Source organism: Lasioglossum baleicum, chromosome 15 (genome assembly GCF_051020765.1).
Source record: "Lasioglossum baleicum chromosome 15, iyLasBale1, whole genome shotgun sequence".
NCBI classification, from domain to species: domain Eukaryota; kingdom Metazoa; phylum Arthropoda; class Insecta; order Hymenoptera; family Halictidae; genus Lasioglossum; species Lasioglossum baleicum.
Genome location: NC_134943.1, coordinates 7,219,388 through 7,246,161, shown reverse-complemented (window position 1 = coordinate 7,246,161; position 26,774 = coordinate 7,219,388). Strand labels below are relative to the sequence as shown.

General features: G+C 45.7%; 2 protein-coding genes across 5 annotated transcripts in view; one reads left to right on the top strand and one right to left on the bottom strand.

The window, feature by feature from the left end:
• Positions 1 to 16,799, top strand: part of Kl-2 (dynein heavy chain 2, axonemal kl-2) — a 41,543-nt gene extending 24,744 nt beyond the window's left edge. Inside the window, exons 32-64 of the mRNA XM_076439015.1 lie at positions 39 to 130; positions 240 to 443; positions 525 to 730; positions 872 to 1,057; positions 1,137 to 1,356; positions 1,427 to 1,593; positions 1,687 to 1,907; positions 1,990 to 2,099; positions 2,158 to 2,273; positions 2,348 to 2,448; positions 2,549 to 2,727; positions 2,795 to 3,094; positions 3,414 to 3,701; positions 4,329 to 4,519; positions 5,807 to 5,982; positions 6,547 to 6,698; positions 7,570 to 7,734; positions 7,842 to 8,008; positions 8,692 to 8,863; positions 9,691 to 9,903; positions 10,062 to 10,277; positions 10,349 to 10,499; positions 10,567 to 10,716; positions 10,880 to 11,012; positions 11,486 to 11,830; positions 11,905 to 12,177; positions 12,829 to 13,173; positions 13,492 to 13,626; positions 13,719 to 13,995; positions 14,444 to 14,851; positions 15,031 to 15,549; positions 16,167 to 16,317; positions 16,645 to 16,799. Coding sequence (XP_076295130.1) covers positions 39 to 130; positions 240 to 443; positions 525 to 730; positions 872 to 1,057; positions 1,137 to 1,356; positions 1,427 to 1,593; positions 1,687 to 1,907; positions 1,990 to 2,099; positions 2,158 to 2,273; positions 2,348 to 2,448; positions 2,549 to 2,727; positions 2,795 to 3,094; positions 3,414 to 3,701; positions 4,329 to 4,519; positions 5,807 to 5,982; positions 6,547 to 6,698; positions 7,570 to 7,734; positions 7,842 to 8,008; positions 8,692 to 8,863; positions 9,691 to 9,903; positions 10,062 to 10,277; positions 10,349 to 10,499; positions 10,567 to 10,716; positions 10,880 to 11,012; positions 11,486 to 11,830; positions 11,905 to 12,177; positions 12,829 to 13,173; positions 13,492 to 13,626; positions 13,719 to 13,995; positions 14,444 to 14,851; positions 15,031 to 15,549; positions 16,167 to 16,317; positions 16,645 to 16,799 — 6,884 coding nt within the window. The remainder of the gene's footprint in view (positions 1 to 38; positions 131 to 239; positions 444 to 524; positions 731 to 871; positions 1,058 to 1,136; positions 1,357 to 1,426; positions 1,594 to 1,686; positions 1,908 to 1,989; positions 2,100 to 2,157; positions 2,274 to 2,347; positions 2,449 to 2,548; positions 2,728 to 2,794; positions 3,095 to 3,413; positions 3,702 to 4,328; positions 4,520 to 5,806; positions 5,983 to 6,546; positions 6,699 to 7,569; positions 7,735 to 7,841; positions 8,009 to 8,691; positions 8,864 to 9,690; positions 9,904 to 10,061; positions 10,278 to 10,348; positions 10,500 to 10,566; positions 10,717 to 10,879; positions 11,013 to 11,485; positions 11,831 to 11,904; positions 12,178 to 12,828; positions 13,174 to 13,491; positions 13,627 to 13,718; positions 13,996 to 14,443; positions 14,852 to 15,030; positions 15,550 to 16,166; positions 16,318 to 16,644) is intronic.
• LOC143216263 (uncharacterized) lies at positions 16,405 to 26,680 on the bottom strand. Of its 4 annotated transcripts, none has more exons than XM_076439146.1 (5): positions 26,273 to 26,680; positions 24,983 to 25,423; positions 21,187 to 22,183; positions 19,608 to 20,700; positions 16,405 to 19,507 (listed from the first exon to the last, which is right to left on the bottom strand). In XM_076439146.1, exons 2-5 carry the CDS (start codon positions 25,123 to 25,125, stop codon positions 17,466 to 17,468), a joined length of 4,275 nt encoding a protein of 1,424 aa, XP_076295261.1. In that variant the 5' UTR covers positions 25,126 to 25,423; positions 26,273 to 26,680; the 3' UTR covers positions 16,405 to 17,465. The 4 variants fall into 4 exon arrangements, with proteins under 4 accessions (XP_076295261.1, XP_076295262.1, XP_076295263.1 ...); XM_076439147.1 differs by lacking the exon at positions 26,273 to 26,680 and adding an exon at positions 25,551 to 26,209; XM_076439148.1 differs by lacking the exons at positions 24,983 to 25,423; positions 26,273 to 26,680 and adding an exon at positions 23,513 to 24,910.
• Positions 26,681 to 26,774: the final 94 nt, after the last annotated feature.

Sequence of the window (26,774 nt, the reverse complement as noted above, 5' to 3'; positions counted from 1 at the left end):
GAGACAACTCGAACACGGAATCTCGTTACTTTTGACAGAGGATACGCCTGACGAGAAATGGATCCTCTTTGACGGACCCGTGGACGCCGACTGGATCGAGAACATGAACAGCGTCATGGACGACAACAAGGTGAGACTGCACGATTGCCGAAACGCATCCAGTTTGCTGATAGTGATGTATGAAAATTTAGAGGGTGGTTGATTCAATTAATATGAAAGAATTTTAAAACGTGTCTCAGGTTTTAACCCTAATAAATAACGACCGCATCACGATGCCGGACCAAGTATCCCTGCTGTTCGAGGTGCAGGACCTGGCAGTGGCCTCTCCAGCGACCGTCTCCAGAGCGGGGATGGTGTACAACGATTACAAGGACCTCGGCTGGAAACCGTACATGGACTGCTGGCTGCAGAGGTACCAAGGAAACCCAAATTTCGTGTCCGAGGTAACTGAACTTTCGACATAGCCCGAGCCCCTTGGTTGTGTTGGCCCTCGTGATTCAAGCGATATTTGCTTCGGGGAATAGATGAAGACGCTTTTCGAGGAACACGTGAATAGCACCCTCGAGTTTAAGAGGCTAAAATGCGAGGAATTGGTCCCCACGCCCGAGCTGAACGCCGTGCAGTCGTTGTGCAAGCTTCTGCAGGTGCTGGCCACTCCTGAGAACGGTGTGGAATTCACCGGGGACGCTGACGTGTTCGCCAATGTCGTGAAAATGTGGTTCTTCTTCTGGTAAAACTCCTAGATTAAAGTATTACAGTAGGATTTTTAGGTTTCTTATGTGCTCACGGTTTTGTATTTCATCTAGTCATTTTAGTCATAAATGCGTAAATCCGCAAGTCTCTGCTTATCAATAACGTTGAACGATTGCAGCCTAATATGGTCCATCTGTGGATCAGTGAACGAAGAGGGTCGGTTCAAGGTGGACAACTACATCCGCGAAATTGAAGGCGCATTTCCTCTTCGTGATACTGTCTACGAGTACTTCGTAGACTCTCGTCTGCGCGCGTTCGTCTCATGGGAAGAGAAACTGCCTCAGCTGTGGAAGATGCAGCCGAAGTACGTTCGAGAATTTGCATCAATGAATACCTGTCCTCTTTTTACTTGAGTCCTCGAATTTTCGCGTTGCCAATTGCAGGATGCCGTTCTACAAAATCGTGGTCCCGACAGTCGACACTGTTCGATACGACTACATCATCGGTTCTCTTCTGAGGAACGAGTTCCCTGTCCTGCTTATGGGACCTGTGGGTACTGGCAAGACTTCTATGTTCCAATCGGTGTTGGAGTCCTTGAAACCGGAGAAGTATAGTGTCTTGATGCTGAACATGTCTGCGCAGACCACCTCCAGAAACATCCAGGTGATTTAATACAGTTGTAGAACGTTTTGACTGGAGTCTATCGATTTTATCGGGGGTTGGTTCTTTATAGGACAGTGTCGAGAGTAGATTGGAGAAACGCACGAAGGGGATTTATATTCCTGTTGGTGGGAAAACCTTGATTGCCTTCATGGACGATTTTAATATGCCCATGAAAGAGACTTATGGCTCCCAGCCACCGCTGGAACTGGTTAGACAGCTGATAGGATACGGATTCTGGTAACAATTCGATTTTTAATGTTCTCTTACAGTACAAAGATCGATAGAATGGTAACAAAAACTCGTGATGCAATGCACAATAAATTTGCCAAGGTACGATCGCCAGAAGCAGACAAAGAAATACGTGCAGCGTGTGCAGCTAATGGCCGCCATGGGTCCCCCTGGAGGAGGCCGAAGCAGTATCACAAACAGACTTCTGACGAAGTTCAACGTTATCAACATGACGTTCCCTGTTGAGAAGCAAATCGTCAGGATATATGGAACGATGTTGAATCAACATTTGGCTGACTTTCATACGGAAGTCAAGGGAATAAGTCAGTGAAATATACAAGGATAGAACAAATCTGAGCGGAAAGATTTTTGTTAAATATTTAAGTAGAAAGATTGTTGAAACAGGTAACGAGGTGACTTTGGCTACCATCGAGCTGTACGACCATGTGATCCAAACAATGCTACCTACTCCGGCAAAGATGCACTATTTGTTTAATCTGAGAGACATATCGAAGGTAAATCTGTCATTCGAAGGTGGTAATTAGTTTTTCATTTATTGCTCCTGTGTAACAGGTTTTCCAAGGTTTGTTGAGGAGTCACATCGACTACCAGTATTCTAAGCATACGTTCCTTCGATTATGGGTCCACGAGGCGTTCAGGGTATTTTCTGATAGGCTCATTGATGAAAAGTACGCTCTCGAAAATGAAGTGTTGTATCAATGCTCGATATAAAATAAACACAAAATGTGTATCGTTCTTCCAGAGACAGGGAGTGGTTCCTTCAGGAGCTCGGTCAACAGCTAGGGAGATACTTCGAGATGACTTTCAGCAATATTTGTCCCGAGAAAACATCTCCTGTATTCGGTAAAAATGGCAATCTACCTAACCTGGGCAAACTATGAACTGTTAACTGAGCACAATTACTTTAATTAATTTAAGATATTCAACTGTGAATATTTTACAGGTAGTTTCATGAATGCATGGGACATATACGAGGACCTGACAGACATTGGGGCAGTGAGGACCCACATCGAGGCTCAGATGGACGAATACAACGCTTCGACAGGCGTGGTTCACCTCGATTTAATCTTCTTCCGCGACGCAATCGAGCACATATGCAGAATCGTTCGCGTCATTTCGCAAGTTCGTGAACACTCACCATATCGCAGTTTTCTACCCTGAAAAATTGCTAATGATCAAATTCCCACAGCCTCGTGGCAACATGCTTCTCGTCGGAGTCGGCGGAAGCGGCAGACAGTCACTCACAAGAATCTCCAACTACATGTGCGAGCTAAGCACTTTCCAAATCACTGTGACCAAGACCTACAGAGTGCAGGAGTTCCGCGAGGACCTAAAAGTCCTGTACACAAAGACCGGCGTGGACAAGAAAGCTACCACGTTCCTCTTCAACGACACCCAGGTGGTCGAGGAGCAGTTCCTCGAAATTGTGAACAGTATACTGAGCACGGGCGAGGTGGCCAATTTGTTCAAGGGCGACGAGATGGAGGACGTGAGCTCTTTGTTTTGTCTAATTATTCATATTTAGCCTCTCTTCCCCTGTCTTCGTGAACCACAAGTGTATAAATAAAGTAACCCTGATCGCGTCGTGTATCAATAAGCACGAACGATCCCGCAGATCTCCAGAAGATCTCCGAATCTTCCTCGTGATTCAAGCTCTTTTCTTATCCATTCCTTGTTTCCGTATCGAATCCGCCCAGCATATACTTCGAAACTATCTCTAAAGTATTTCCCAATGCATCTTATACTCGCGGAACCACATCAGTACGTCTCCGTTTATCGTTTGGTTGTTCTTGGCCGGTTGGGAGCAGATTAAAAACCAGCTGATGAAGGAGGTGTTGCGTGCTGGACTTGTCCCAACCACGGAGGTGATCTACGCGATGCTGATCGAGAGGGTGCGCAGCAATCTGCATCTGGTGGTGTGCATGAGCCCGATCGGGGACGCGTTCCGGAACAGATTACGCCAGTACCCGAGTCTGATCAACTGCACGACCATCGATTGGTTCCTGGAATGGCCGCGGGAAGCCCTCCTCGAAGTTGGCAACAAGTTCCTCATGAATCTCAATCTGACGCTCACTATCACCGGCGAAAATAAAGTGGTTGGTCTTCGGCTCGCCTTCTATCCCCCCACCTCTCGTTCCGCGCGACCGATTCCATTCGATTCGATTCCGAGCCCGGAGAGAAGGCGGAGAAGAAGAGAGAGAGAGAGAGAGAGAGAGGGGGGGCTAGGTCCTCTCTATTTCGTGGAATCCGATTATTTTCCTCTCCACGGCTCGCCGTACCCTCCGCCACCATCGCTCCTGCGCGAGGATCATACGACCCTCTAGCGCATTCACTTCCGGAACGCAATCGTCCGAGCGTTTCCCCGCCGACCGCTTAATATTTTCGAATTTGTCCCAAGCGCCAGACTACACGGCTCCGTGCGCGCGGAACCTCCTGCTTTTCCTTGTAGAAAATCAATCTAGCCTGAGAGCCGCCTCTTTGTTAGAATAAATGCACCGCCCGTGGACCACGAACATAATCGCGCAGATTTCAAAATTTTTGGGTAACTTCAGTCGATTGGAAAAGATTCGGAGATGCCTGCAGAGTAATCACAGACGGGGGTACATTTATTCTATGGCGAAGTTGCTGGTGTAAAGGGCAATTTTTCAACGTGATTTCAAACATATCTAAAATAAGAGAAAACTTATACGGTACAGATTTCTTTTAATCGAGGTTGTTTGCAGGGACCACGACCATCCGCGACAGCGTTGCCGCTGGCACCTCTTCAGGAACGTATGAGAGACGGTATCGCGAGTACCTTCTCCCTGATTCATGAGACCGTGTCGCAGTTTTCACGCAGAATGGCCGTAGAGATGAAGCGCTACAATTACGTGACGCCCGTGAATTTCCTCGAACTGGTTGCCGGCTATAAAATGTGAGTCCATGTTACAGCCATTGAAATTCCTCGCGCTCCTACGATTCGAAATTCTTCGGGGAATTCGCTCCGGAGTCCTTTACTCATCCTGCAACGTCGCTTCTTTCGTAAGATGCCTCTTACAATCCTTGAAACCTTCTTAAGCAACGGATATCTGACTCGACTGCAGCCTCACGAACTTTATTTATTCATAATTTAGCAGATCGCTTAATACACATCATCTAAAAACCCATTACACACATTGATACACATTAACCGTACATCCAAGCGACAGTCGAGACCACGCAAGATAAATCAAAACCTACACCAGTTCCAAAGACATTCCACTGTCAAAAGATAAAGGATCGCCCGACTAGTTACCGCAAAAATTTAATAAATAAAACGCTTTGGACCGACTTCACGATTCGGGTCAAGCGCAGTTTCGCCGCGATTTGTCACCCTTCGCGCCGAAAACCCCGAGCGGATTTCTGCCGGGGGGAAAACTGCGAAAGTATCAAAATTATGTCCACTATTTACCGATTCCAATTTCTCTCAGGTCCGTTTCGCCTTATGTACCGGGTGTCCCGGCGCGAGGCTTTATCGCCCGAAATATTTCCTGCAGTTGTGGAACTCGGAGGCGAACCGTTTTCCACGGCGCGGCGTGGCAGGGAAGTTCGGTGCTTAAGCTCGCGGCCGATTGAGCTCGCCTCGGCGGAAAGATCGTTTAAAAGGACGAAAACAACCTGGATGCCTTCCGTGTCTTAAAAGAAAAATATTCCGCTCGTAAAGATCCTCCGACGAAGTTCTCCTTACCATTGCTTCCCCGGTTCCGAGCGCTTAGAACGTTCGAGTCTAACGAAACACCCCGTATAATGAGACAGACGCTCGTCGCGAGAGAAACTGGCTGGACAACACTGCACTTTTATAGTTTTCGACGTGGAATTGAACCTGGAGAAGTGATAACACTCTCCTGAACTCCCTGCTATTTTTTATATGTTCAATGATTAGGACATCTTTGTTATTCGTAATTCCATGAAAGAAAATAGCAAATTGATATTTCTTACGTACTTTATGAACACCACTAGTGTAGTTTTCCACAGGAATTATAAGCAGTCTTGATATCACATTTCATATTAATTATTATTCCAGCAAACAATGCCATAGACCACAAGGAAAGATACAGACTTCGTACCTAACTTAATAGAAAGTTCGCAGAACTCTTCTTTCGAATTTTCGGGGTTTCCGGAATCGGCGAACTGTTTGAACACTATGCATCGATTCGAGTATGAGCATAGTCCTCGGTTTCAGGATGATAGCGGAGAAAAGGCAGGATCTGGAAGCCCAGGCGAGCAAACTTCGCAATGGCCTCTCCAAGATCGACGACACGCGGGTGAAAGTCAACGAAATGGCGGCGGAGCTCGAAGTCACGCAGGAGCAGGTTCATAAATCTACCAGGGAATGCGAAGAGTTCCTGGTAACGATAGGTGCACGTCACTCTTGACGCTGATGTATTATCATTAGTTGCAATTGGATCGATCCGAAAGTTTCGCTCGCGGGCCCCCGGGAGAACGCTCCCGTTTCATAATCATTCCACGTTTCACTTGCCCCCTCCCCCCCCCCCCTCTTCCGCCCCTCGTAACCTTTCCGAAAATTTTGCCTCCACCGACTGAAATTGCAATGGGGACGAGCCACTGCCGCGAACCATTCCCCCACGGAACAAGAATTAACGGATCCCGAAGCAATTAATACCGTGGAAAAGTTTCATAAGAACTGTGAGGATTCCCCAGGTTTCATTAGCGAAGAAAAAATATTTATTCTTCCTTAGTACAGTGTAAAGTCTTTCGCGAACTGCTGACGATAATTTATATTGTGTACATATAGCTCATTTAAAAAGTGGCTATTTTATTCTAATTTATAGATAACTGATAATATTATGATAGAATATTAGAATCCAAAAGTTGGAGGTTGAAATTTTGGAAAAATTGTGCGGTGGAGGGTCGAATAGGACGCGGGAGTGTGACGAGGGATTAATAATCGTTTTTTAATAGTGAACCAAAGACGCGACGCCGACGAGACGCAGAAAACGGTAACGGCACGGTCGCAGAAGATCGCTGAGGAACAAAAGGAGTGTAAGAAGCTCGAGGAGCTGGCTCGCGCCGACCTCGAAACTGTCGAACCAGCTCTAAACGAGGCCATGAAGGTACCTTCCTCCACATTAATTCTTATCGTTCCCGCCGGTAATACTGTTCCAGCTCGTTTGGTCTTAATGATCGAGCACCACTCCTCCGGATTCGCGACTACTAGCCGTATCTCCCACGGAATCGATAGGTAAAGTAGGGGATCCGATTGTGCCTCGTATAAAACTTATTTAACTGGTCCCCTCTTCCTCTCCACTCCCCTCTTCTCTCTCTCTCTCCCTTTCTCTCTCTCTTTCCACTGTTCTCTCTATGGTTTTTCGGTCCGAAAATTTTATGCAGCACCGGAGGAAAGTTGCCTCGACGGAACTTTGACGGCGCGCACGCGCGGAAATAAGACGGGCATGTTGTATAAATTTGCCTTTCGTTACTTTGTTAAAAAGTTGCGCCCCGTACGCCTCGCCCGGCCAGAGGAAAATTTAAAACGTACACCTGATCGCGAATTTATCGCCGGCGAATCGTGTATTTCTGCGAGCAGCTCGTTCCGCAACTTCTTTCGACTTCGCGGAGTTTCTGAAATCTTAAAGTATAACGACCGGCGAATCGCACGCTGCCACTGTGCGCCGGATTTATAGAATTCGCCTCTCAAACATGCCCGCCAATGCCAGCCAAACTGAATCCACTCTGCTCCGCTGCCTTTTCTTCCTTAATTCTTTCACAAAGATTCACTTTGCACCGACTTCCTACCAGAATTTTTCATAGATATTACATATAGGAATTTTTTAGGATACGGATTTAATATTTTCATAAGGTTTTTTCAAAGGATTTCGTCAAGATCCAAGAATGTTATGTTGATACCCTCCCTTATTAATGTTCAAGTATTTTTCGTTTGATCTTTTACCGATGCATTCTCACAACGTTCTCCAATGGTCGCAGGCTCTGGACGCGTTGAGCAAGAAGGACATCTCCGAAATAAGATCCTTCACGCGTCCTCCGCCGAAAGTCGAGATGGTAATGGAAGCGGTGATGATCCTGAAGACCTCGGAACCGTCCTGGGCGGAGTCGAAGCGTCAACTTGCTGACGTGAACTTTCTCAACGCGGTACGAAATACGTCCGGCTCGGAACCTCGCAGTATCCGCACGACTATTTCTCTCTTTTTCTCTTTCTCCATTCCTTCCTCTGCGACCGTACGACGTTCGGTTTCCAGCTTCGAGACTTTGACAAAGACCACATATCCGATAGAACGTTGAGAGCCATCGCCAGGTACACGTCCAATCCCGAATTTGATCCCGAAAAAGTTGGCCTCGTATCGATCGCCGCCAAGTCGCTCTGCATATGGGTCATAGCCATGGAGAAATACGGGAAGCTTTACAGGTAAGATAAATATGCAAAACAATAATCCACACCGTCAACAAAAACGCACTTTGTAAATTTTATCGACGTGGAGCTTGCAAAAAATTGTGCGCTGCTAAAGAAAGCAGAAGATTGAATTTGTTTGCAACGCACACTGGGTCATCTCATTCCGCAACTTTCTATCGGAAAATCGTTCGATGGAGGATGAATATCCCTGGGAAAAAAAAACGAGAATGTAAATTTCTCTGACGCGACCATTGGAAAAGTACGAAGGTTCTTTCGTTGCGGGATGTCCCGGAACGTATAACGAGGGCAGCTTGCGATTCCGCTCTAGGAATGTTGAGCAGTCCCTCGAGGATGGAGTGGAATCGCCCAACTATTCAGAAAGCAATCCTACGAAATAATTAATTCTGTAATCGCCTGGTCTATCTGGACACTCGCTTCGTTACATATGGAATTCGCGTTGGGAAGCTGCTCAAAAGAAAATTCATTTTCTTTGCAGAAAACCATATATTCCTTTCGCACACTTTGAAAAATTCAATGGTATAACCAACTAATGAAAAGAAATAAAATTATCGAATCGGTCTCCATGACTCCATACTTTGTTCAAACGTTAAACAAAAAGTTTTTACATAAATAATTCTACAAAATTCGCTTATGGGAGACGATGAAGGCGCGATCGACGGATCTCTGTGTGATTTCAGGATCGTTGCACCGAAGAGGGAGAAACTATACGTGGCCTTAGCGTCGCTGAAGCAGAAGGAGGACGCGCTCTTGGAGGCGATGCAGCAATTCCAAAAATTGCAAGAGAAACTCGAGAAGCTGCAGGAAATGTACGACGGGAAGATGCACGAGAAGGAGGAGTTAATTAAACTGGCGAGTGTGCAATCTTCTTCGCGAACCGGAAACGGTCGCGCGGAGGTGTCGCTCGCGGAAAACGTGCGAGGGGGGGGGGGGAGAAGGAAGCGTGCGGAAAACGCAGGGGTGCGGCGAGAGAGAAGCGTGCACAGTTTCTATTTACATAAACTCACGCTTCTGCTGCCGCGGAAAGTTTCGTTTGCGCGCTGTTTATAGGCGGGATATCGCTACAGTGATATCAGGGGGGCGTACGTTGTATTTACACGAGCTGTATTCGCCGCGAATTTTCCGACCTTTTTTTCTGCCTGGACGGACAATCGCGCCCGTTTTATTTACGTTTGCCGGCACGTGTTTGCCGTGCGCCCCGGACTTTTACGCGTTACGGACAATTTTGTTTGATTCGCTCTGTCTACCCCGGACAGAGACTTACACTTTTGCTCGGAAATGACCACGATACCCCGGCGCAATTTTGCTGCAACTTCTGCCGCGGATTGTTTGAACTGGCGTATGCGTGGGAAAAGTCGGAAAGCGATGCAACCGAGCGAATTTTCGGGAAAAGCCGTATTGTCTCTCCACTCTTAAAGAGATTATAACCAGAGAATGCTTCACTGGGGCCATTCGTAGGTTCGAAAATCGACTTTCTCTGTCTCGCGAACGGTGCATAGGGTATCGTATTCGCAGATCCAATTCTTCGCAGGCGAGTCAAGCCGGAAGTTGATGAAACGGAATCGATTAACGGTGGCCGGGGGGTTGCCGAACGCCAGCTTATTTCGGAAACACGCTACCGGCGCTCGAATTCCCACAGTGCTGACTCGATTCCACCTTACACTTTCGCGTGTTTTCAGGCGGAACTATTGAAGCTGAAACTGGAACGGGCCGGGATGCTGGTCGACGGGCTTTCCGGCGAACGGATTCGATGGGAGAACACGGTCGGATCGCTGGCCACGTACTTCGACTGGCTGCCAGGTGATTGCCTAATATCCACCGCCTTTGTGTCCTATTTGGGTCCCTTCGTATCCAATTACAGAGAGGAGCTGATAAGGATCTGGATGAAGGAGGTGAGGAGCCGATCGCTATCCTACATGTAATAATCGTAATTCGCGAGGTTCTAGTTCTTCACCACGATGAAATCATTAATTAACTGGACGAAAGTTCTTTGTACTCTCTAGGGTAAGAAAACGTTGGGTGATTTGTTTGTGAGAGTTTGATTTCGTAGGTGGCGGAGAAGGAAATTCCAGTGTCGCCGAATCTCGAGTTGAAGGAATTTCTGGTCGATCCAGCGGTCATCAGAGAGTGGCAGATCCAAGGGTTGCCCTCAGATGACTTCAGCACAGAAAATGGCATCATTGTCACCAGAGGAACTAGGTGGCCGCTCGTGATCGATCCACAGTGCCAGGCTGTTAAGTGGATCAAGAACATGGAGGCCAAGAATGTTCGAAAATTTACACAGTTTTACCATTTGACAATATTTCATTGAATGTGATTCCGAAAATGTTCTTGCAGTCGCTAAAAGTGATCGACTTCGGCCAACCTGAGTACTCGAAGGCCTTGGAGATAGCCTTGCAAATTGGCAAACCTGTTTTACTAGAAAATATCGGCGAGACGATCGATCCAGTTCTAAATCCGATCCTGGAAAGAGCCTTCGTAACGATAGGTACAAAAATCTGTCCACCCAAGAATAACAACGATCAAATAACGCAACCACTTCCCTATCCAATCAGGTAATCAAGTGATGATCAAGTTCAACGAGAAGATGATCAGCTATAACGATCAATTCCGTTTGTTCATAACAACGAAGCTTCCGAACCCCCACTACGCGCCGGAAATATCCACTAAAACGACACTGTGCAACTTTGCCATTAAGGAGCAGGGTAACTAATTGTTTTATCGTACGGTTATAAAATGGTGGAAACAGACGCAACGGAGAGAAGTACCGAGAGTAAGAAAAGGGGTAGAGAAATATATTGGATGAAAGAAGGGTAGCGATGAAAGGAGATGATAGGAGAGACTGCAACCTTATTATCCTGTGCGCAGGACTGGAAGACCAGCTCTTGGGAACCGTGGTCAGAAAAGAGAAGCCGCAGCTCGAGGAACAGAAGGACCATCTGGTGCTCACGATCTCCACCAATAAACGAACTCTCAAAGAGCTAGAGGACAGGATCCTCTAGTAAGACACTCGACTTAGAGTTCCGGATTTTCAGTTGTATGGTGAAACATACTCGGGCAGACAGTACTGCACCGGGAACGATTCTATTACCTTCCTGACCAACTGACCTACTCAACACATCGTTTACAGGCTACTCTTAATATTTTACCAAGCAATTTCAAAATTATAATCGTCATAACTAGACTGCGGATCTTTATGCATTTATGAAGAAATTGGTTGAGTGAAATATAAAACAGTAAAAGATTTAGAAAATTCAAGAAAGTTGCAACGTTACTTTGGATGTAACAAAGTCGTTAAGGAATGAAATACATTTTTCTGTTATTCCTGCTTCCCACAAACAATGCGAAACATTTTTATTTTGCATAAAGATCCGCAGTCTAGTCATAACATAACATTTGTTTTAGACCAAAATTGTCTATCACTGCAGAAGTTACCCCTAAATCAGGGTATATCGAACGATCTGCGTGTTCCAGCTTGCTGAATGTGGCAGGCGAAAGCCTTCTAGACGACCTGGACCTGCTCAGCACCCTGCAATCGTCAAAGGCAACAGCCACCTCCATCACAGAGTCCCTGATAGTGTCTGAGGAAACAGAAGAAGAGATAGATCTCGCGAGAGACGAGTACAGACCGTGCGCCCAACGCGCCGCCATTCTGTTCTTCGTTCTGAACGACATGAGCCTGATCGATCCGATGTACCAGTTCTCCCTGGACGCATACATTACCTTGTTTACACTGTCGATCGATAAGAGCCCGAAAAGATTGAAGCTTTTGGAGAGGATCGAGACCCTGAACGAGTATCACACTTACGCCGTCTACAAGTACTTCCCCGATTTATCTCCGGTGGATCCACGCGTCGAATGGTTTTGTCACCTGTACTTTTACGTGTACATAGAAACACCTGTCGAGGACTGTTCGAGACGCACAAGCTTCTGTTCGCGTTCAACATGTGCATTAAGATATTAGACGCCATGGGGAAAGTCTCCCACATCGAGTACGGCTTCCTGCTTCGCGGAGGGATCGTCCTCGATAAAGAAAGCCAACCGGACAAGCCCGTGCCCTGGCTTCCCGACGAGAGCTGGGACAATATCACGGAGCTGGACAACCTTCCCGGATTCCACGGAATCGTTTCCTCCTTCGAGCAGTTCCCCAGGGACTGGAGTTTGTGGTGCGCGACCGACCGTTCTCGTTACCGGCTCGAATCTTCATCGATACCCATCTTTTGCCAATCTACGTCGATCATAACACTCCGTACAATCGTTTTAGTTTTTTAGAATCGTTTTTTTTTAAGACTTTATTTTGAAGTTTAACGATTTCTTCTGACTGAACCGTGAAGGTTACAGGAACGAGTCTTACCTAGAACGATTCCATAGACTCTCTCAAATATGATCATTACACTGCGGATCTTTATGCAAAATAAAAAATGTTCGCATTGATTGCAGGATACAGGAGCCAAATAAAAATTGTATTGTTTTTTTAATTATCCTATTAAGCTGAAACTAATACGTTGATGTCCTTAAATATTTTTAACATGTCCACTGCTTTAAATTGTGCGTGCCCGTTTTTGTCATAAATGCATAAATTCTGCAGTCTGGTGATCATATTTTTCTTTAATAATGTTTTATTCACAGCTAAACATTTCTAAACAATTTGTACCACTTACCGGTCACGCACCTCGAAAAACATGATTGGGATTTAAAGAGTAGTCGTTGCGATGAAAAAGACATTTTTCTTAAAATCTTAAAGTCCACGAACCGTGGTATTGACATAGAAGTAAAGACAATGTGCGCAGAATTTAAGTTGGCAGTTCGACGGACAGGTACATCAGCACAGAACCGGAAATGCAGCCGTTGGTGGCCGAGTGGGAAACGAACTGCAACCTATTCCAAAAGATGCTAGTGATACGCAGCTGCCGTCCGGACAGAATCTCCTTCTGCATCGCGCACTTCATCGTGCTGAATCTCGGTCAAAGATTCGTGGAGCCTCCGGTACTCGACCTGAAAGCCGTCCTCGACGATTCCGTTGCCCAGACCCCACTCATATTTGTTCTCTCGCCTGGCGTGGATCCTACGAGCACTTTGATGCAATTAGTCGACAGCCAGGAAATGACTAATCATTTTATGACTCTGTCCCTGGGCCAAGGACAGTCCCCAATCGCGACCAGGTTATCGTCTATACGATTCTAATCTCCTAATGCACCGAGATCGTTGAATGTCCTTTGCGAGCTTCTCTCAGCCAGCTCAATTCATGCCAATATCCTCCCATTTTTCCTTGTAACGGAGTAAAACTAAAAGAAAATTTTGAACGTGTCCTACATTGTGGAAGTCTTAAGGAATATTTGTACATTTTTATTTTTATTATCCGAAAATTGTAAAAGATTGTTTTGGCGCAAGTAAATAGGAATCGAACTACGAATAGGGAAAAGTCTTTTTCCCAGCCGTTAAGGTAGCTTTTCCGTTAATCGCTGAAACAAACGTTGCAGAATGATCGAGGTGGGCGCGATTGAGGGTGCGTGGGTGTTCCTAGCGAACTGCCATTTGTCCTTAAGCTGGATGCCGAAGCTGGATAAAATCGTGGAGACTCTGGGATCAAGTAAAACGCTACACCCGCAGTTCAGGTGCGACCGGCATATAGTACACGCGCTGCATACGGATATCGGAACGTAAATGGCTCCTGACTCCGGTAATGAAAGGGTCCGGCTAATTACAGATTGTGGCTGAGCTCGAGCCCGACCCGCCGATTCCCCATATCGATCCTCCAGGCGGGGATAAAGATGACCACCGAACCGCCGAAGGGACTCAAGGCAAACATGAAGCGTCTTTACGGCTTAATAACTGAAAGCCAATTCGAGCTGTGCCTTGCGAAGCACAAGTACAAGAAGCTTCTGTTCGCCCTGGTATTCTTCCACGCCGTTCTCCTCGAACGTAAAAAGTTCCAGCAATTGGGCTGGAACGTCATCTACAGCTTCAACGACTCCGACTTCGTGGTAATTCTTCGGCAGCCATGCTGATTGCGGGACAGAACCGGAAAAATCGATATCGACGACGATCATTTTATGCTGGTCTTCGATTCGTGAAATACTTTCATATGTATCCGCATCGTTCACAGTATCGATACTGTCGAACATATTTGCTTTATCTCGACTTCCGAAAATTCTACCCGAGATCTTCCGCGTCTGGGTTGCAAACTCTTTTCTAGATACGTTCATAGTGGTACATAGAAGTTTTTGTGACATTCCAGATTTTTTTTAGATTATATGTTTTGTAAATTATTTTGTAAGAATAATATTGCGGTAATATTTTGCCCAGCACAATGTGTAGTAACGATACAATGACGCAGGTAAGCGTTTGTCCACTGACTTATCGATTTTCCGATGATGAACATTATTTTCGACGACTGTTCGGTTGATGGGACTCTTTGATGATCGGTGACAGGTGTCGGAGAACCTGCTGCAAGTCTATCTGGACGAATACCCGATCACGCCTTGGGATTCGCTGAAATATCTGATAGCAGGTGTTTGCTATGGTGGCCACGTGACGGATGACTGGGACCGCCGGTTGCTGATGACCTACGTCCAATTCTATTTCAACGAAGACGCGCTGAACGTGCCCAATTATCGTTTGTCATCACTGCCAGCCTATTACATACCGAGGGACGCTTCCTTAGAATCCTACCGCGATTTCATCTCGGTATTACCGAACATCGACAAACCGGAAGCTTTTGGTCAGCATTCGAATGCTGACATCACGTGTCTGATTATGGAGACCAGAAACATGTTCGAGACCTTGATGGGTTTGCAAGTTCAGGCGGTCACCAAGGAGGAGACCAGTAAAGAGGACATGGTACTCAAACTAAGGAAATATCTCTAACCAGGAAATCCCGAAAATTATTTTACGTACACGTAGACACAACACATGTATCCAAAAAGATTCATAATTTTCCGAATTCTTGAACTGAAGATATCAAATATCCACTGTAGCCCAAGAAACTCGAATTAACATCATGCTCCTCAATCAATTAGGTTACACAGTTGACTGCGGATATTCTGTCAAGGATTCCAGCCAAAATCGATTATGAGACAGCGCAGAAGCTAATAGGGCCAAAGAAGTCACCATTGGACGTGGTGTTGCTTCAGGAGATACAACGCTACAACATCCTCATAAGAAAAACTCGCAAGAGTTTAACGAATCTGCAACAAGCCATTACAGGTCTGGTGCTAATGTCCCCAGACTTGGAAGAAATTTTCAACTGTGTCTACGAGGGAAGAGTCCCATCAGTCTGGTTGATCGCCTATCCATCTTTGAAGACGTTAGGCGCCTGGACCAGAGATTTGGTCAGCCGAATGGAACTTTTTGTGGAATGGGCTCAAACTACTCATCCGCCGCTGCTTTTCTGGTTGGCAGCGTTTACGTTCCCGACTGGGTTCCTCACGGCGGTTCTACAGATGTCTGCTCGGCTATGGAATGTGTCCATTGACTCCCTGTCATGGGAGTTCTCCGTTTTCACCATTGACGAGAGCGCCATCATCGAACCGCCCCATGTCAGTTTTTAATTCTGTCCAAATTTTGAGTTTCAGTTAGATTAAGTTGTTCTGAATTGTATAGATCATATGATACTGAAAGTATTTGAAACAATTCTAACACTTCTCGATCGTTTTAAATGGGTCGGTAATGTTACATATGGGAATACGATTGAATTATAATGTAACAACTTTTGAAATAAGAGTGAGGGACCACTTTGCTCCGCAAAATGTCAAATCAAAACTTCTATTGATGGAACCAATCTGTATGATAGTGTTCGAAGTGATTAGGCGTGCAATGTACGAAGCGTAAGCTACCATGGTCCAGAAACACACACAGGACCTCTCGCGCCCCTAATTTTCTCGTCGAAAACTCACATTACGCCGCACCCGAAATATACCACTTCTAAACTTAGATTACAGTAGACTTTGTGACGGCCAATATGTACGAAGTTGCACGACACCCTAAACTTCTGTGGGCTATTCGAACAGTACCTGCAATAGGGAGTGAAGAGACAACAGTCGTTCGGTTTTAATCGCTTACTATCGCTTGTCACACTTTCCAACATCGTTCGTATCTGAAATAAATTACGTAGGATAAATGTGAGAAATGACTATGATTTTGTTTCCTTATGCAGGATGGCGTGTACATACGATCTGTCTTTTTGGAAGGTGCTGGCTGGGACAAGAAGAACAATGTTCTAGTTGAACCAGCGCCCATGCAGCTTGTTTGCAACATGCCTGTGATTTATTTCCGGCCCACGGAGCAACTTAAAAAGAGAACCAAAGGTTTGAACTGTACAAAATTGATATACACTTTTATCGGCCGGCTTAACAGATGCCGAAAGGCTCAAGGCAAAATTAAGCTGCACTGAATTTTATAACAATTTTTATTTTACTCATTCTTTGAAGATCCTATACGCTATAAATTTGTCGATTTTTGCAGCGTAGAAATTACTAAACTGTGGATCGTACTCGTTTGTAGAGAGATGCAAATTTTGAAAATTGAATGATTGCAATATAATCTTGTGTAAGGGTCCACAGTTTAGTAACAACACGCCAGACAATCGAGAAAGATGGCTTCATGGCAGGTAGAACGACACTGTTCAATTTCAGGTCTGTACAACAGCCCCTGCTACTATTATCCTCAAAGGAGCGGGGACCAAGGACGCGCGTCGTTTGTCGTCGCCGTCGACCTGAACATCGGTCCCGAGGGATCAGATTTCTGGATAAAACGGGGCACCGCTCTCCTGCTGAGTCTCGCGACTTAGACTCGTTAAGCGTAATGTCTCCAACAGAGGAACAGATTCGTTTGTGTTCTGCGGCGTGTACAGGCCGTTCCAAAACAATTACAAGAACAAACTCCCTTTCAGTTATAAAAATGAGTTAACATTAAACTAGTTTAAGCTTCGCGTTTCCGTTACTGCGATTGGTAGACTGCGGATTTTCTGCGTTCCCAACAACAAACGAAAACACAGTAAAAGCACTGGAAGAATTTAAGAAGTCTCTCATAGCATCCCTGATCTCTTTTCCTTTTTAATTATTAACACCTTCCTCGGCACGATTTTCTTCGTTACTATAACAATTAGAACCTCTTTAAATGAGTTCCTGAAAGAAGCGAAAAATATTAATTCTACAAAGATCCGCAGTCTAGCCATTAGTATGTTGACTTAGTTATCCCTAGGACGGCGGTTCCAGGGTCCAACTTGACCCAGAGTACAAAAATCGTCATCCACCTACTCAGTTTCTGACGTTCACATCTCGATTTCCAATTTAAATTGACAATTGCTCAAAAATATGTTTTAAAAAGTTTACAGCTAGGTCCGCCCTCCGAGGGTCACAAGAACACCCTGTACACAATTAGCGTGTAAAAGTTTATGTATAAATAACATATATACAAGTTGTATTGTAAAAAAAAGAGTGTGTCTCTTTGTGTCTTAACAAACTAACATCCCGACTTTCGACAGGAAGATGCTCGCGAGGCAAGGGACCATCAGCCACTGGGGAATGGGTCTCGATTTATCAGAGGACGAGGCATCTGGGACCTCAGCCTTCAGCATCAGAGCCGAGATTTTCTTGTCGCTGATCACTTTCAGCGAGTCCGAAAGAGTCTTATTCATATTCGACGAGAACTTTTCCCATTCCTTAGGCGGGACGCCAGCTGGAGGCTCCAAAATTGATAGTTTATCCTTGGTCTGGAACAGGGCTCTCAGCATGTTCGCAGCAGAAGCCTTGCTCTCGTTCCTGACACTTTCAACAAGCTCCTGGACCGTCAGATTGAACCGTTTCTGATAACTGCTCCAATCCGTCGTTCCATTTAATCCACTCTGAGCAATCATACTCTTCAGGGACTCGATCTCGTTCCTCAGGTCCGCGAAAGACTTGTTGAACATCTCGTGAACCTCGTCGAGGTTCATTTTGTCAGTAGAATTTGCTTGGTTCAGCAGGTTCGTTAATGTGTCGTTGATCTGCTTTTTAAAAGCGACCCATTCATCAGGTGGAACAAAAGGCTTGATGAACTTGGTATAATCAAATTTAGTCGGGTCTCCGTTCTTCGAAGCAGCTTGAAGATTAGGCTGAAGATTGGTGGTCTTCATTTTATCGATCTCCGCAGCCCATTCTGCCTTCATACTAGCGATTTCATCCTTGAGCTTCGCGAAATCGTTGGCGGTAGAGTCTTTAAATGCTGTCCAGCCAACAGGATCAGGAGTAACAGGCTTCTTGCTCTGAATATCTTGGATGATTTTAGTCAGGGAGTCGTTGATCTGAGCCTTGAAGTCCAGCCAATCGTTGGTTAAGTTAGCCAGCTGATTATTGTCGAATTTAGCTGCTCCAAGATTGGGACGTTCAGATTTATTTGCGGAAGATAGTGTAGCTAACTCCATTGGAGATTGAGTGGTCCTGAAAGCTGAGAAACTCTTCATGACTTCGTCCCTGTAGGTAGCCCAAGCAGGATCACCTGGAGGAGGCATCCTATCCTTTATCTTCTTCACAGCATCGTCGACAGTCTTGATGATATCAGCTTTGTAGCTAACCCAATCTTCGTCGGCGTCTCCTGGTCCAGTTGTTGACTCCTTCGGAAGCTTCTGTGTGTCTACTTTGTCTCTAAAAGCAGAGAATCGATCCTTGATGTCAGCTCCATAGGTTGCCCAAGCTGGATCACCTGGCGGAGGCATATTCTTTCCAATGTCCATGATGGCGTCATCTATGGAAGACGTTATGTCATCTTTAAAATTCTTCCAGTCAAAGATCGCTGGGATCAATGAGTCCTGGAGACTGTTGTTTCGAGACAGTGATGTTGTTCCTCCTTCTGACATCTTCGGCAAGGTCTTCGGAGTAAGATCAGTCTTCATAGAAGCTACTTGAGCCTTCAGATCAGCGAACTGATTGACAATGTCCTTTTTAAATGCGATCCACTTGGCAGCGGAGGCTGGGCCACTGCCCATAGAGGATATAGAATCATTCAATGACTTCACCAAGTTGGTCCTGAAAGTAAGCCAGTCCTGATAAACGTTCATTGGAGCTGATGCTCGTAGGATAAAGCTGTCTGGGTAGATCGAAGACTTCTCCTTTGGTACTGGGGAATCTGTTTCAGGTTTAGGGGGGTGAAGAGTGGATACTTGGTTCCTTAGATCGGAGAATGTGTTGTTTATATAGTTCTTGAAGGCTGCCCAATCTGTGTCCAAGGTTGCTGATGCTCTGGTGTCGTTTATGTAGGTCACTACATCTTTGATCGTGCTGTTGATGCTGTCCTTGAACGCTGTCCAGTTTACTGGCGTGAACGTTGCTCCTAGAAGTGGAGTTTTTGTCTTGTCTTCTTTCCAGGCGTCGAATATCGGAGTTGGAATGTCCTCGCAGGAGAGCATGGGATTCTCGGGACCTATGGCTCTCATCACTTCAGCCTGAGTCTGGGACACACCGTCGGAACAGTCGCAGATCACCTTGGCCAGTGACGTTTTTCGCAGCTCTTGCAGCTGGTCTGCAACCATACAAGATTATTGAAAATCATCGGATTACACCTACCAGTGGACGATTAATTATTAGAACATGAAGGCCAAATCAAAAACGAATCTCCTCACCTTCGGTAAACGAATGAATCTGCCCAGGCAACTCGTACCAAAACCGATCCCCCTTCTGCAATCTAACAAACTGATCAGCGATTAGACAACTAAAAGTAGGTCCAACAATTCCGTCAGCCTTAGGCAGCTCAGCCAGAGCCCCAGTATAAAGATCCACATCATGAACAGACTTATATAACCCTGAAATGTCCTGCAGGGTTTGTGGATCCACATGTCCCTCAAGATCAGAGAAACTCGCCGCCTTCCCTAGACCACAATACTCTCTCCACTTAGTATACCCAGGCAATCCATGGTCCCTGCCTCTCTGAATATTTAAGGACACCAGGTCCAACCCACAGGGCACAGTCACGTTGCTCATGGGGTCTTCAAATAGATGATTGGTCAGCTGAGAAGTGACATGAGTGGACGTCATTTGGATAACGTTCTCAGTAGCTGAGGTGACTGAACTCTTCACTCCACCCTCAGCGTACAGACTATAGGGATTGAACAGCATTCTGTGGAGTTCTATGTAGGATGAAGTGCTTCGTTGCTCATCAGTCACTCTCATTAATCCAGGGAGCAAAGTGTGAGCGAATCTGAAGGCTGCTGAAGCGAAACTGTTCGCTATACTAGGGTCCACATTAGGATCCTGAGGGTTTGAGTCTCTGTAGCCCGATTTGAGAGGTCTCAGGCCTCTCAAGGTCACTTCTGTGTCTCCCAGTACGATTGGTAGGAACTCCTGGTAGGTGATGTGCTGCATCTGTGCACCGACTATGCGTCGAGTCTCTTGATAAAGTCTTTCGTCGTCCCAAGTAGGGTTGATCTTAGCTAATTGATCTGCGATTTTGTTGTGCTGCCTCGCCCAGAGGAGGTGCATCGTTGTTAAATGAAGATTCTCGTTAGCTCTGGCATCGCCTGCTGCGAAGCAGTAACGTCCTCTCAGTTTCTCTGTTTCACGATTGCATCCGTCGTTGGGATTTTTGCTGGGAGGTAGCAATGTGCGATTGTCAGGAGTCGTTTGCATCCTCAGAAGACCGCCCGAGAAAGAACGCAAGCTGCGAGCTACGCCTATGTCGGATCCATAGATCGTCGATCCGTCGATGAACGCTGTGACCTGTGAGAACGAGTGATTTATTAGTTTTGGTATCGTTTAATTCCTCAGCGTCAGTTTTATTAAGTCATTAGGTTTCGAAGTTATTGGAATGTCCACTAATGGGGCTTTCTACCAGTCAAAGTGATAAAAGAATGGCAAAATTGATTCGAAGTTGCACGTTCGCTCGATTCGCCGAATGGTATCGCTGTCTATCGAATAACAATGGCTACGTCGATATTATCACGACCCTAATGAGCTTAATTAATCGACTGCTCGTCGCTCTAATGATCAAAATGCGGGCCTTTGTGCGTGGATTCGTGGAAATTCGAAAAAGTCGGTGATATTCCCAAGTTAATGAGAGCCTGTACAGGAAATGTGCTTTTAACGTTGCGACTAACAGCAGTTTGTCAAAGCAAAGAAGTCCGGATGAAGAAGTCTTTGATATTTTAAAGGGCAGTAACGAAGTGAAATTTACGCAATCAAGAACATCTTTTGCCTAATTAATACCTGGTTTAGCTGCTGCCTAGGACCAAGTATGCACTGCGGTGCAGGAGCAGACCTAACGAACTCCATGCAAGTTCTCCCAGTGACATCGAAAACAGGGTCCCCGGAAGCGACAGGAACCGGAAAGCACTCAGGATGTCCTACAGTGGGTGGGCAGCAAGAGATAGAACTGCCATTAATGCCCTGACTGATGGCAGTGGCGGTGATGTCATGATCCAAAAACTGTCCATAAACAGCCATCATCACGGTAAAATGAGGATTGGTACTGGGCGAAGGTTTATGGACCTTCAGACTGACTTCCCTGGCAGAAGGTAGTTCATCGCCAGCCAAAGACTTCCTAGGAGCTTCTAGGCCATCAGAGTAACTTGGAGGAAGGACACGCCTGAACGGTGTCATGGTTGCACCTTGCTGCATCTGCCTGTTGCAACTTCCGTCGAACGTTCTGTATTTATTCAACGGACAATCTGGCTCTGTCAAATGTTTGCAGACACCTTGTGGCATCCATCCACCGTCAAAGAAGCTGCCAACTGCTGACGATTCTCCCAGGATCGATCTTGTATTCTCGATCTTCTTGGTGGCAGCCATTTCACCGATGGCAGCTAAAGCCAAGGTTCGCACGCTGCTGCACGTGCTGACAGCGTATCGATGTCTCGAAGCTGGTGACGGTGATGGCAACGGGGATGTTAATGCAGTTGCATCGGCGAAAAGTCGTTCATTTATTGCCTGGCGACCAGCTTCCAAGCCTTCTTTAAACTCATCATCGGTTAAGACAGGAGGAGGTCCGTTCTTCAGGCTAACCTGGATCGAGTTAGCATTTGACAGGAACGATGGACTGTTGTACAGGCTGTAGGATCCTGAATTGGGCACCAAACCTAGTCTTAGAGACCCGGTCAGGTTTGGCGATGTTGCCGTTGTTAGGTTCAGAGAGTTCAGATTGTCAATCACGTCCTGGTTCACCGAGTAGCTCACTGCTACTATCAGCGCCATTGTGAAGACCGCTCTGTAAGAAGAGAATGTTGAGAATTAGAGTTTTCGTACTCTTGATTGTGGGGTGTAAGGTGGGGATAAAAATTGGCGCAAAAGGTTTGAGATGGTCGATAGGTTCCTTTCCCTTCATTCATTCCATTTATCCTTTCTCTTCTTCCTCTACCTTCCCTAGATCCCTTTACTTTCTTCCCCTATTTCCTTAGATCCCTAGAAGTGATCCTTCCCTATATGTGCACATTTAATTTCCTTGCATTAAAATTATTGTAAATAAAAAATAACTAAAATCTATCTAAGAATTATTAACTATAGAATTTCTCAACAGAAATTCGGCAATTATTTCGAGAACAATCTTACGTTTAAAACTAAGAAGTACATTTTTTTCGTACTAGTGCTTCTCGACCGAGTGCACTATTGCAATTTCCAGCAATGCACCACCACTTTCTCCGATGCATCCCGCTCTGACAGGAACAAGTCCCCGCGGCAAGGACTTTGCCAATCGAGCGCGGATTCCGATTAAATGGCAATATTTCTTAGGTACTGTCGCAACGTTGGGCAACCATGCGGCCGCTATACAATTACGCGTGTAATCAAGGCCGGCGTCACGTAATCAGCCTACGCGCGAGACAACGCAGATACACCGTTCGGCTAAGCGACCTGTAAGCGAATTACAGCGAAACGCTCCGATCCCGCAAATACAATAAGAACGAACTATTGTTCCTAATACTTGTCATCCGACAACTCGGGAAACCCTCGAACGACGAAAACGCTGGGACTGCAACGCCATTTGCAATGCGATTTCGCTTGATCCCCGTCAATCTACAGATCGTTGCGATCCACACGCACGCGATGTTCGTTGATATTTCATCGCGAGCAACGCCCGGACGTGACCGCAACTCAGAAACCGCAACGTCTCCACGTTTCCCCCCTAGACACCTCAGTTCTGGTTTTTAAAAGAACCTGTTTCGTGTTGTTTATACTGACCGAAACTGGACTGGCGCACCCCGGGAAACGAGAAGGAAATTCTGCATCCCTTCATCAAGAACTAATTGTCAAAAACAAAAGACTTCGCGCATTGGAATAATCTTAATTGTCGGCATCACTTTTTTCATTAATTTCGTTGAAAGTATAAATTGATATAACAAGTTGAAATCACAACAATCCCATATCAAAAACCCCAATACTCATCCCCATTTTTACAGCCCCGTTCAATCGTCAAATATCGATACTAGATTTATTTTTAGTTAGCACTGTTCCAGCAATCACATTCTTAACAATCACCGATCTTGTTACGCGAAAAGCCGGATTATCGAGGAGATCGGTGCGGACGGGAAGGAAAACTCACGTCGCGACGGTGTACGCGACACATCTTAGCTGCAATTTCTGCCTTCTCCGATGGGAATAGAACGGATAAGAGTCGCGAACGTAATACACCCTGGCTGGCTTGTCGCCGGTCAACGAGGTCGTCTCCGTTGACGGCATTCTTTCTTCTTGTTCGTCTCTTCTTCCCTGCCCGCGATCTAGCCGCGAATGGACTGACGCGATCACCGGGCCGGCGCTCGACGCCGGCCGATGAATTTACGTAAGTATCCGCTTACGGTGGGGAATGGATACACAGGCATTTTTCCAGCCAGATAACATGGAAATCTTCGACGTGTATTTATAAACCACGATCGCCTTCCTTCGACTATGTTCGCCGCGATCGACAGGATCCTGATCCCTGAACTTCGAGATCCGATCCGAAGAAAATCCTTTGGCCCGGGAAATCCTACTTCGAACCTTCCTGAAAGGTTTAAAAATGTTCTAGATCTGTTTTTTCGATATGATACGTTGCAAGCTTGAATTGTTACGAGCCCCCATAGTGATTCATACGGTCAGAAGATGGGTCCTGATGGGTGCTTTTATGGGGAAAAAACAAAATTCTTTGTATGTACTGGTTCTGAAAATGTTTCTAGATGATATTTTGCGAGCCGAAAACTCTTCGGGGGCCTTATATCGATTTATAGGGTGAGAAAATGAGTGCTTCTCTGTGTTTGCATCGACAAGTTTCATTTACAGTGCAACACATACTTATTTGATCCTCTCACATTCATTAATAAATACGGGTGTATATGATTGTGCCAGATATTGAATACTATTTTTAGCTATTAGGATTTTCTAGGTAGATGACGAATTGTGAAATGTATGATATAGATACGAGTGAGAAATTAGGGAAGGGAGATATTGCAGATATTGTTTGCTCGGTCCGTTAACGATGACTTGATCAATGCGTCGTTTTACACAGCTAGATTTATTAAAGTCTGTTTCTACCGCAGCCAGCGAGTGCTACGCAACAAGCCTTCCAGTCGGAATTATATAAACATGCTTTGTCCCAGACGCATATTTTTAATGCGCCCGTAGAACAACACCGTTTGTCAACGCCTCGGCGCAAATCGGATTACTGCAGGTAATGCGTTCGTATCGAGCGTTCCTTAATTGCCAATCTCGTTGCGCTATTGTTGCGAACATTTAAACGTTTCAGCTACCGTATCTCTCCACGTCGAAGAACACATATCAAATTTGCGATCGCTAGACAACAATGTTTTATCTTGCTCACCAGCCAACAGGCAATCCACCATAACTACAATAACTAGCCAGAAATATTTAAAAAATATTACGAAATATTAAAACCTTCTCTTCAGCTTCAAAAAGGAATAAGACAAGAACGATGATACATTCCCCTAAAATACAAAATTAAAACTAAGCTAAATGTCTTCGGTTTTACTACGAGAATAGGGTGTGTTAGCCTCTCTAAGATGAAGTGCAAGGGACTCACATCAAAGTGGCGCAAACGCAGCATTGGAACTGTCTGATCCTGGACTTCCTGGTCCTGAGGAGGCTGGCAAACTCCACGTAATCGGGTGAGTCCAAGGGCCTCGTGAGCGAGGTCCTTTCTGTGACCCGTCTTATTCCGGGCATTGTACGCGCTCGACCGTCGAAGCAAAACTGCGAGGCGGATAATCTGCGAACCGTATCGGAGATCGTGGATCGTCGATCGTCGACTGGCGTCGATCTCCCTCGTCTGCTCGACTCTGACTCGGCTTACCTGCAGGTAAACTACCGGAAACCGAGTCAGATCGCGGAGGATTTCCGGTACTGTGGTCGCCGGACTCCTCTGTGTCACCGGAAGTCTAGCAAAGATGGCCTCCAGATCACCGAAACGACGTAGACACTATTGTTGCCAGCTGGACAGTTTATGTAACTGTTTCTGCTACCTCTGACAGAAAATATCCAATCAGCTTCGCGATTTTATTTAGTGGACGGATTTTATACATTCATGGCTAAAATGCCTGGGTGTAATTTCAAACAATAGACAGATTACAAGAATCTGAAATTATAAATACATTGTGTTTATAAGTTGATGGCGGCATATAAAGCGGGATTACGCCTATATCAACGGTCCCATGGGGAACACGAGGACACCGAGCAGTCTCGAACACCTTGACAAGCCGTTATCCAGACTGAATCGCACCTCTACATTCTCGATCGCCGACTGGTTCGCGTTATATAAGAAGAATCGAGGATCGACGGCCGGATAGGTAATGAAACACGAGACGTCGCCTTGCGTTTTTATCCTGCGGTGCCGGAGCGACGCCGAGAAGCTTTCGACTATTACAGAGGATCATCGACACTTTCGAGACGGCTGCAGGATTGATAGAGATCCCGAGGGGACCTAGAGAGCACCTCCGAGATGACAATACGGGATTGAGGCTTTGCGCGAATAATATATAACAAACTGCGAACACCTTGTCCGGAAACAGCACCCACGATTTTCTAGGAAAATGTTCAATGTTTTTCGAGGCTTAATAGACTAATGACTATATCGTGGATTTTATTCATTAATAGCACAAATGGATGAGTGAAAAACTTTGTTGAAACGTTGTTAGATTATTTTCAACTTGGTAACATTATTGGAAGAAGAAATAGCTTTCATTCCTTATAATCGATCTAAGACAAATTTATAATATAATAATGCGATCAAAAAATTATTTAAAAAGGCCATGTATGTGTACTTTATGTAGGAAGTTCGACAGTATAAAAATATTTAAAAATGCACATTAATTACCATCTAGCCCGGTTCAACACCCGAGGCATAATCGCAGATCTCGCTCACGTTGCCGGCAATGAACAGAATTTAACACCATCGGCTGGTGGAAAGCTAATACCGGAAAACCCAACACGAAAAGTCTGTGATACACAAATGATATCGCCACGTGCGTTACGCAGCCGTCACGTGAAAATCAACGTGTACACCGTGGACCAACCCGATAATAGGCTGATCACCCTGCCCCGATAATTGCAAAAGTGAACTGCACTCGTTACACATTTTCAGTCACACGTGCGTGCCCTTAATGAATAATCGATAGCGACGGGTTCCCCCGTAGCGAAGACACGCGGGCAACACTTCGCGTCGATCGCGACGGTTCCATGGTGATTTGTGGAGACGCGACTGATCCCGTCGCTAAAACCTCACTGGCCGTGGCAGGGGTCGACGTTCAGGTGTTACAGCCTGCCTCTTTTTATCTTATAACGTACGGGCGTGTAACGTAATACCTGACGCAAGATCG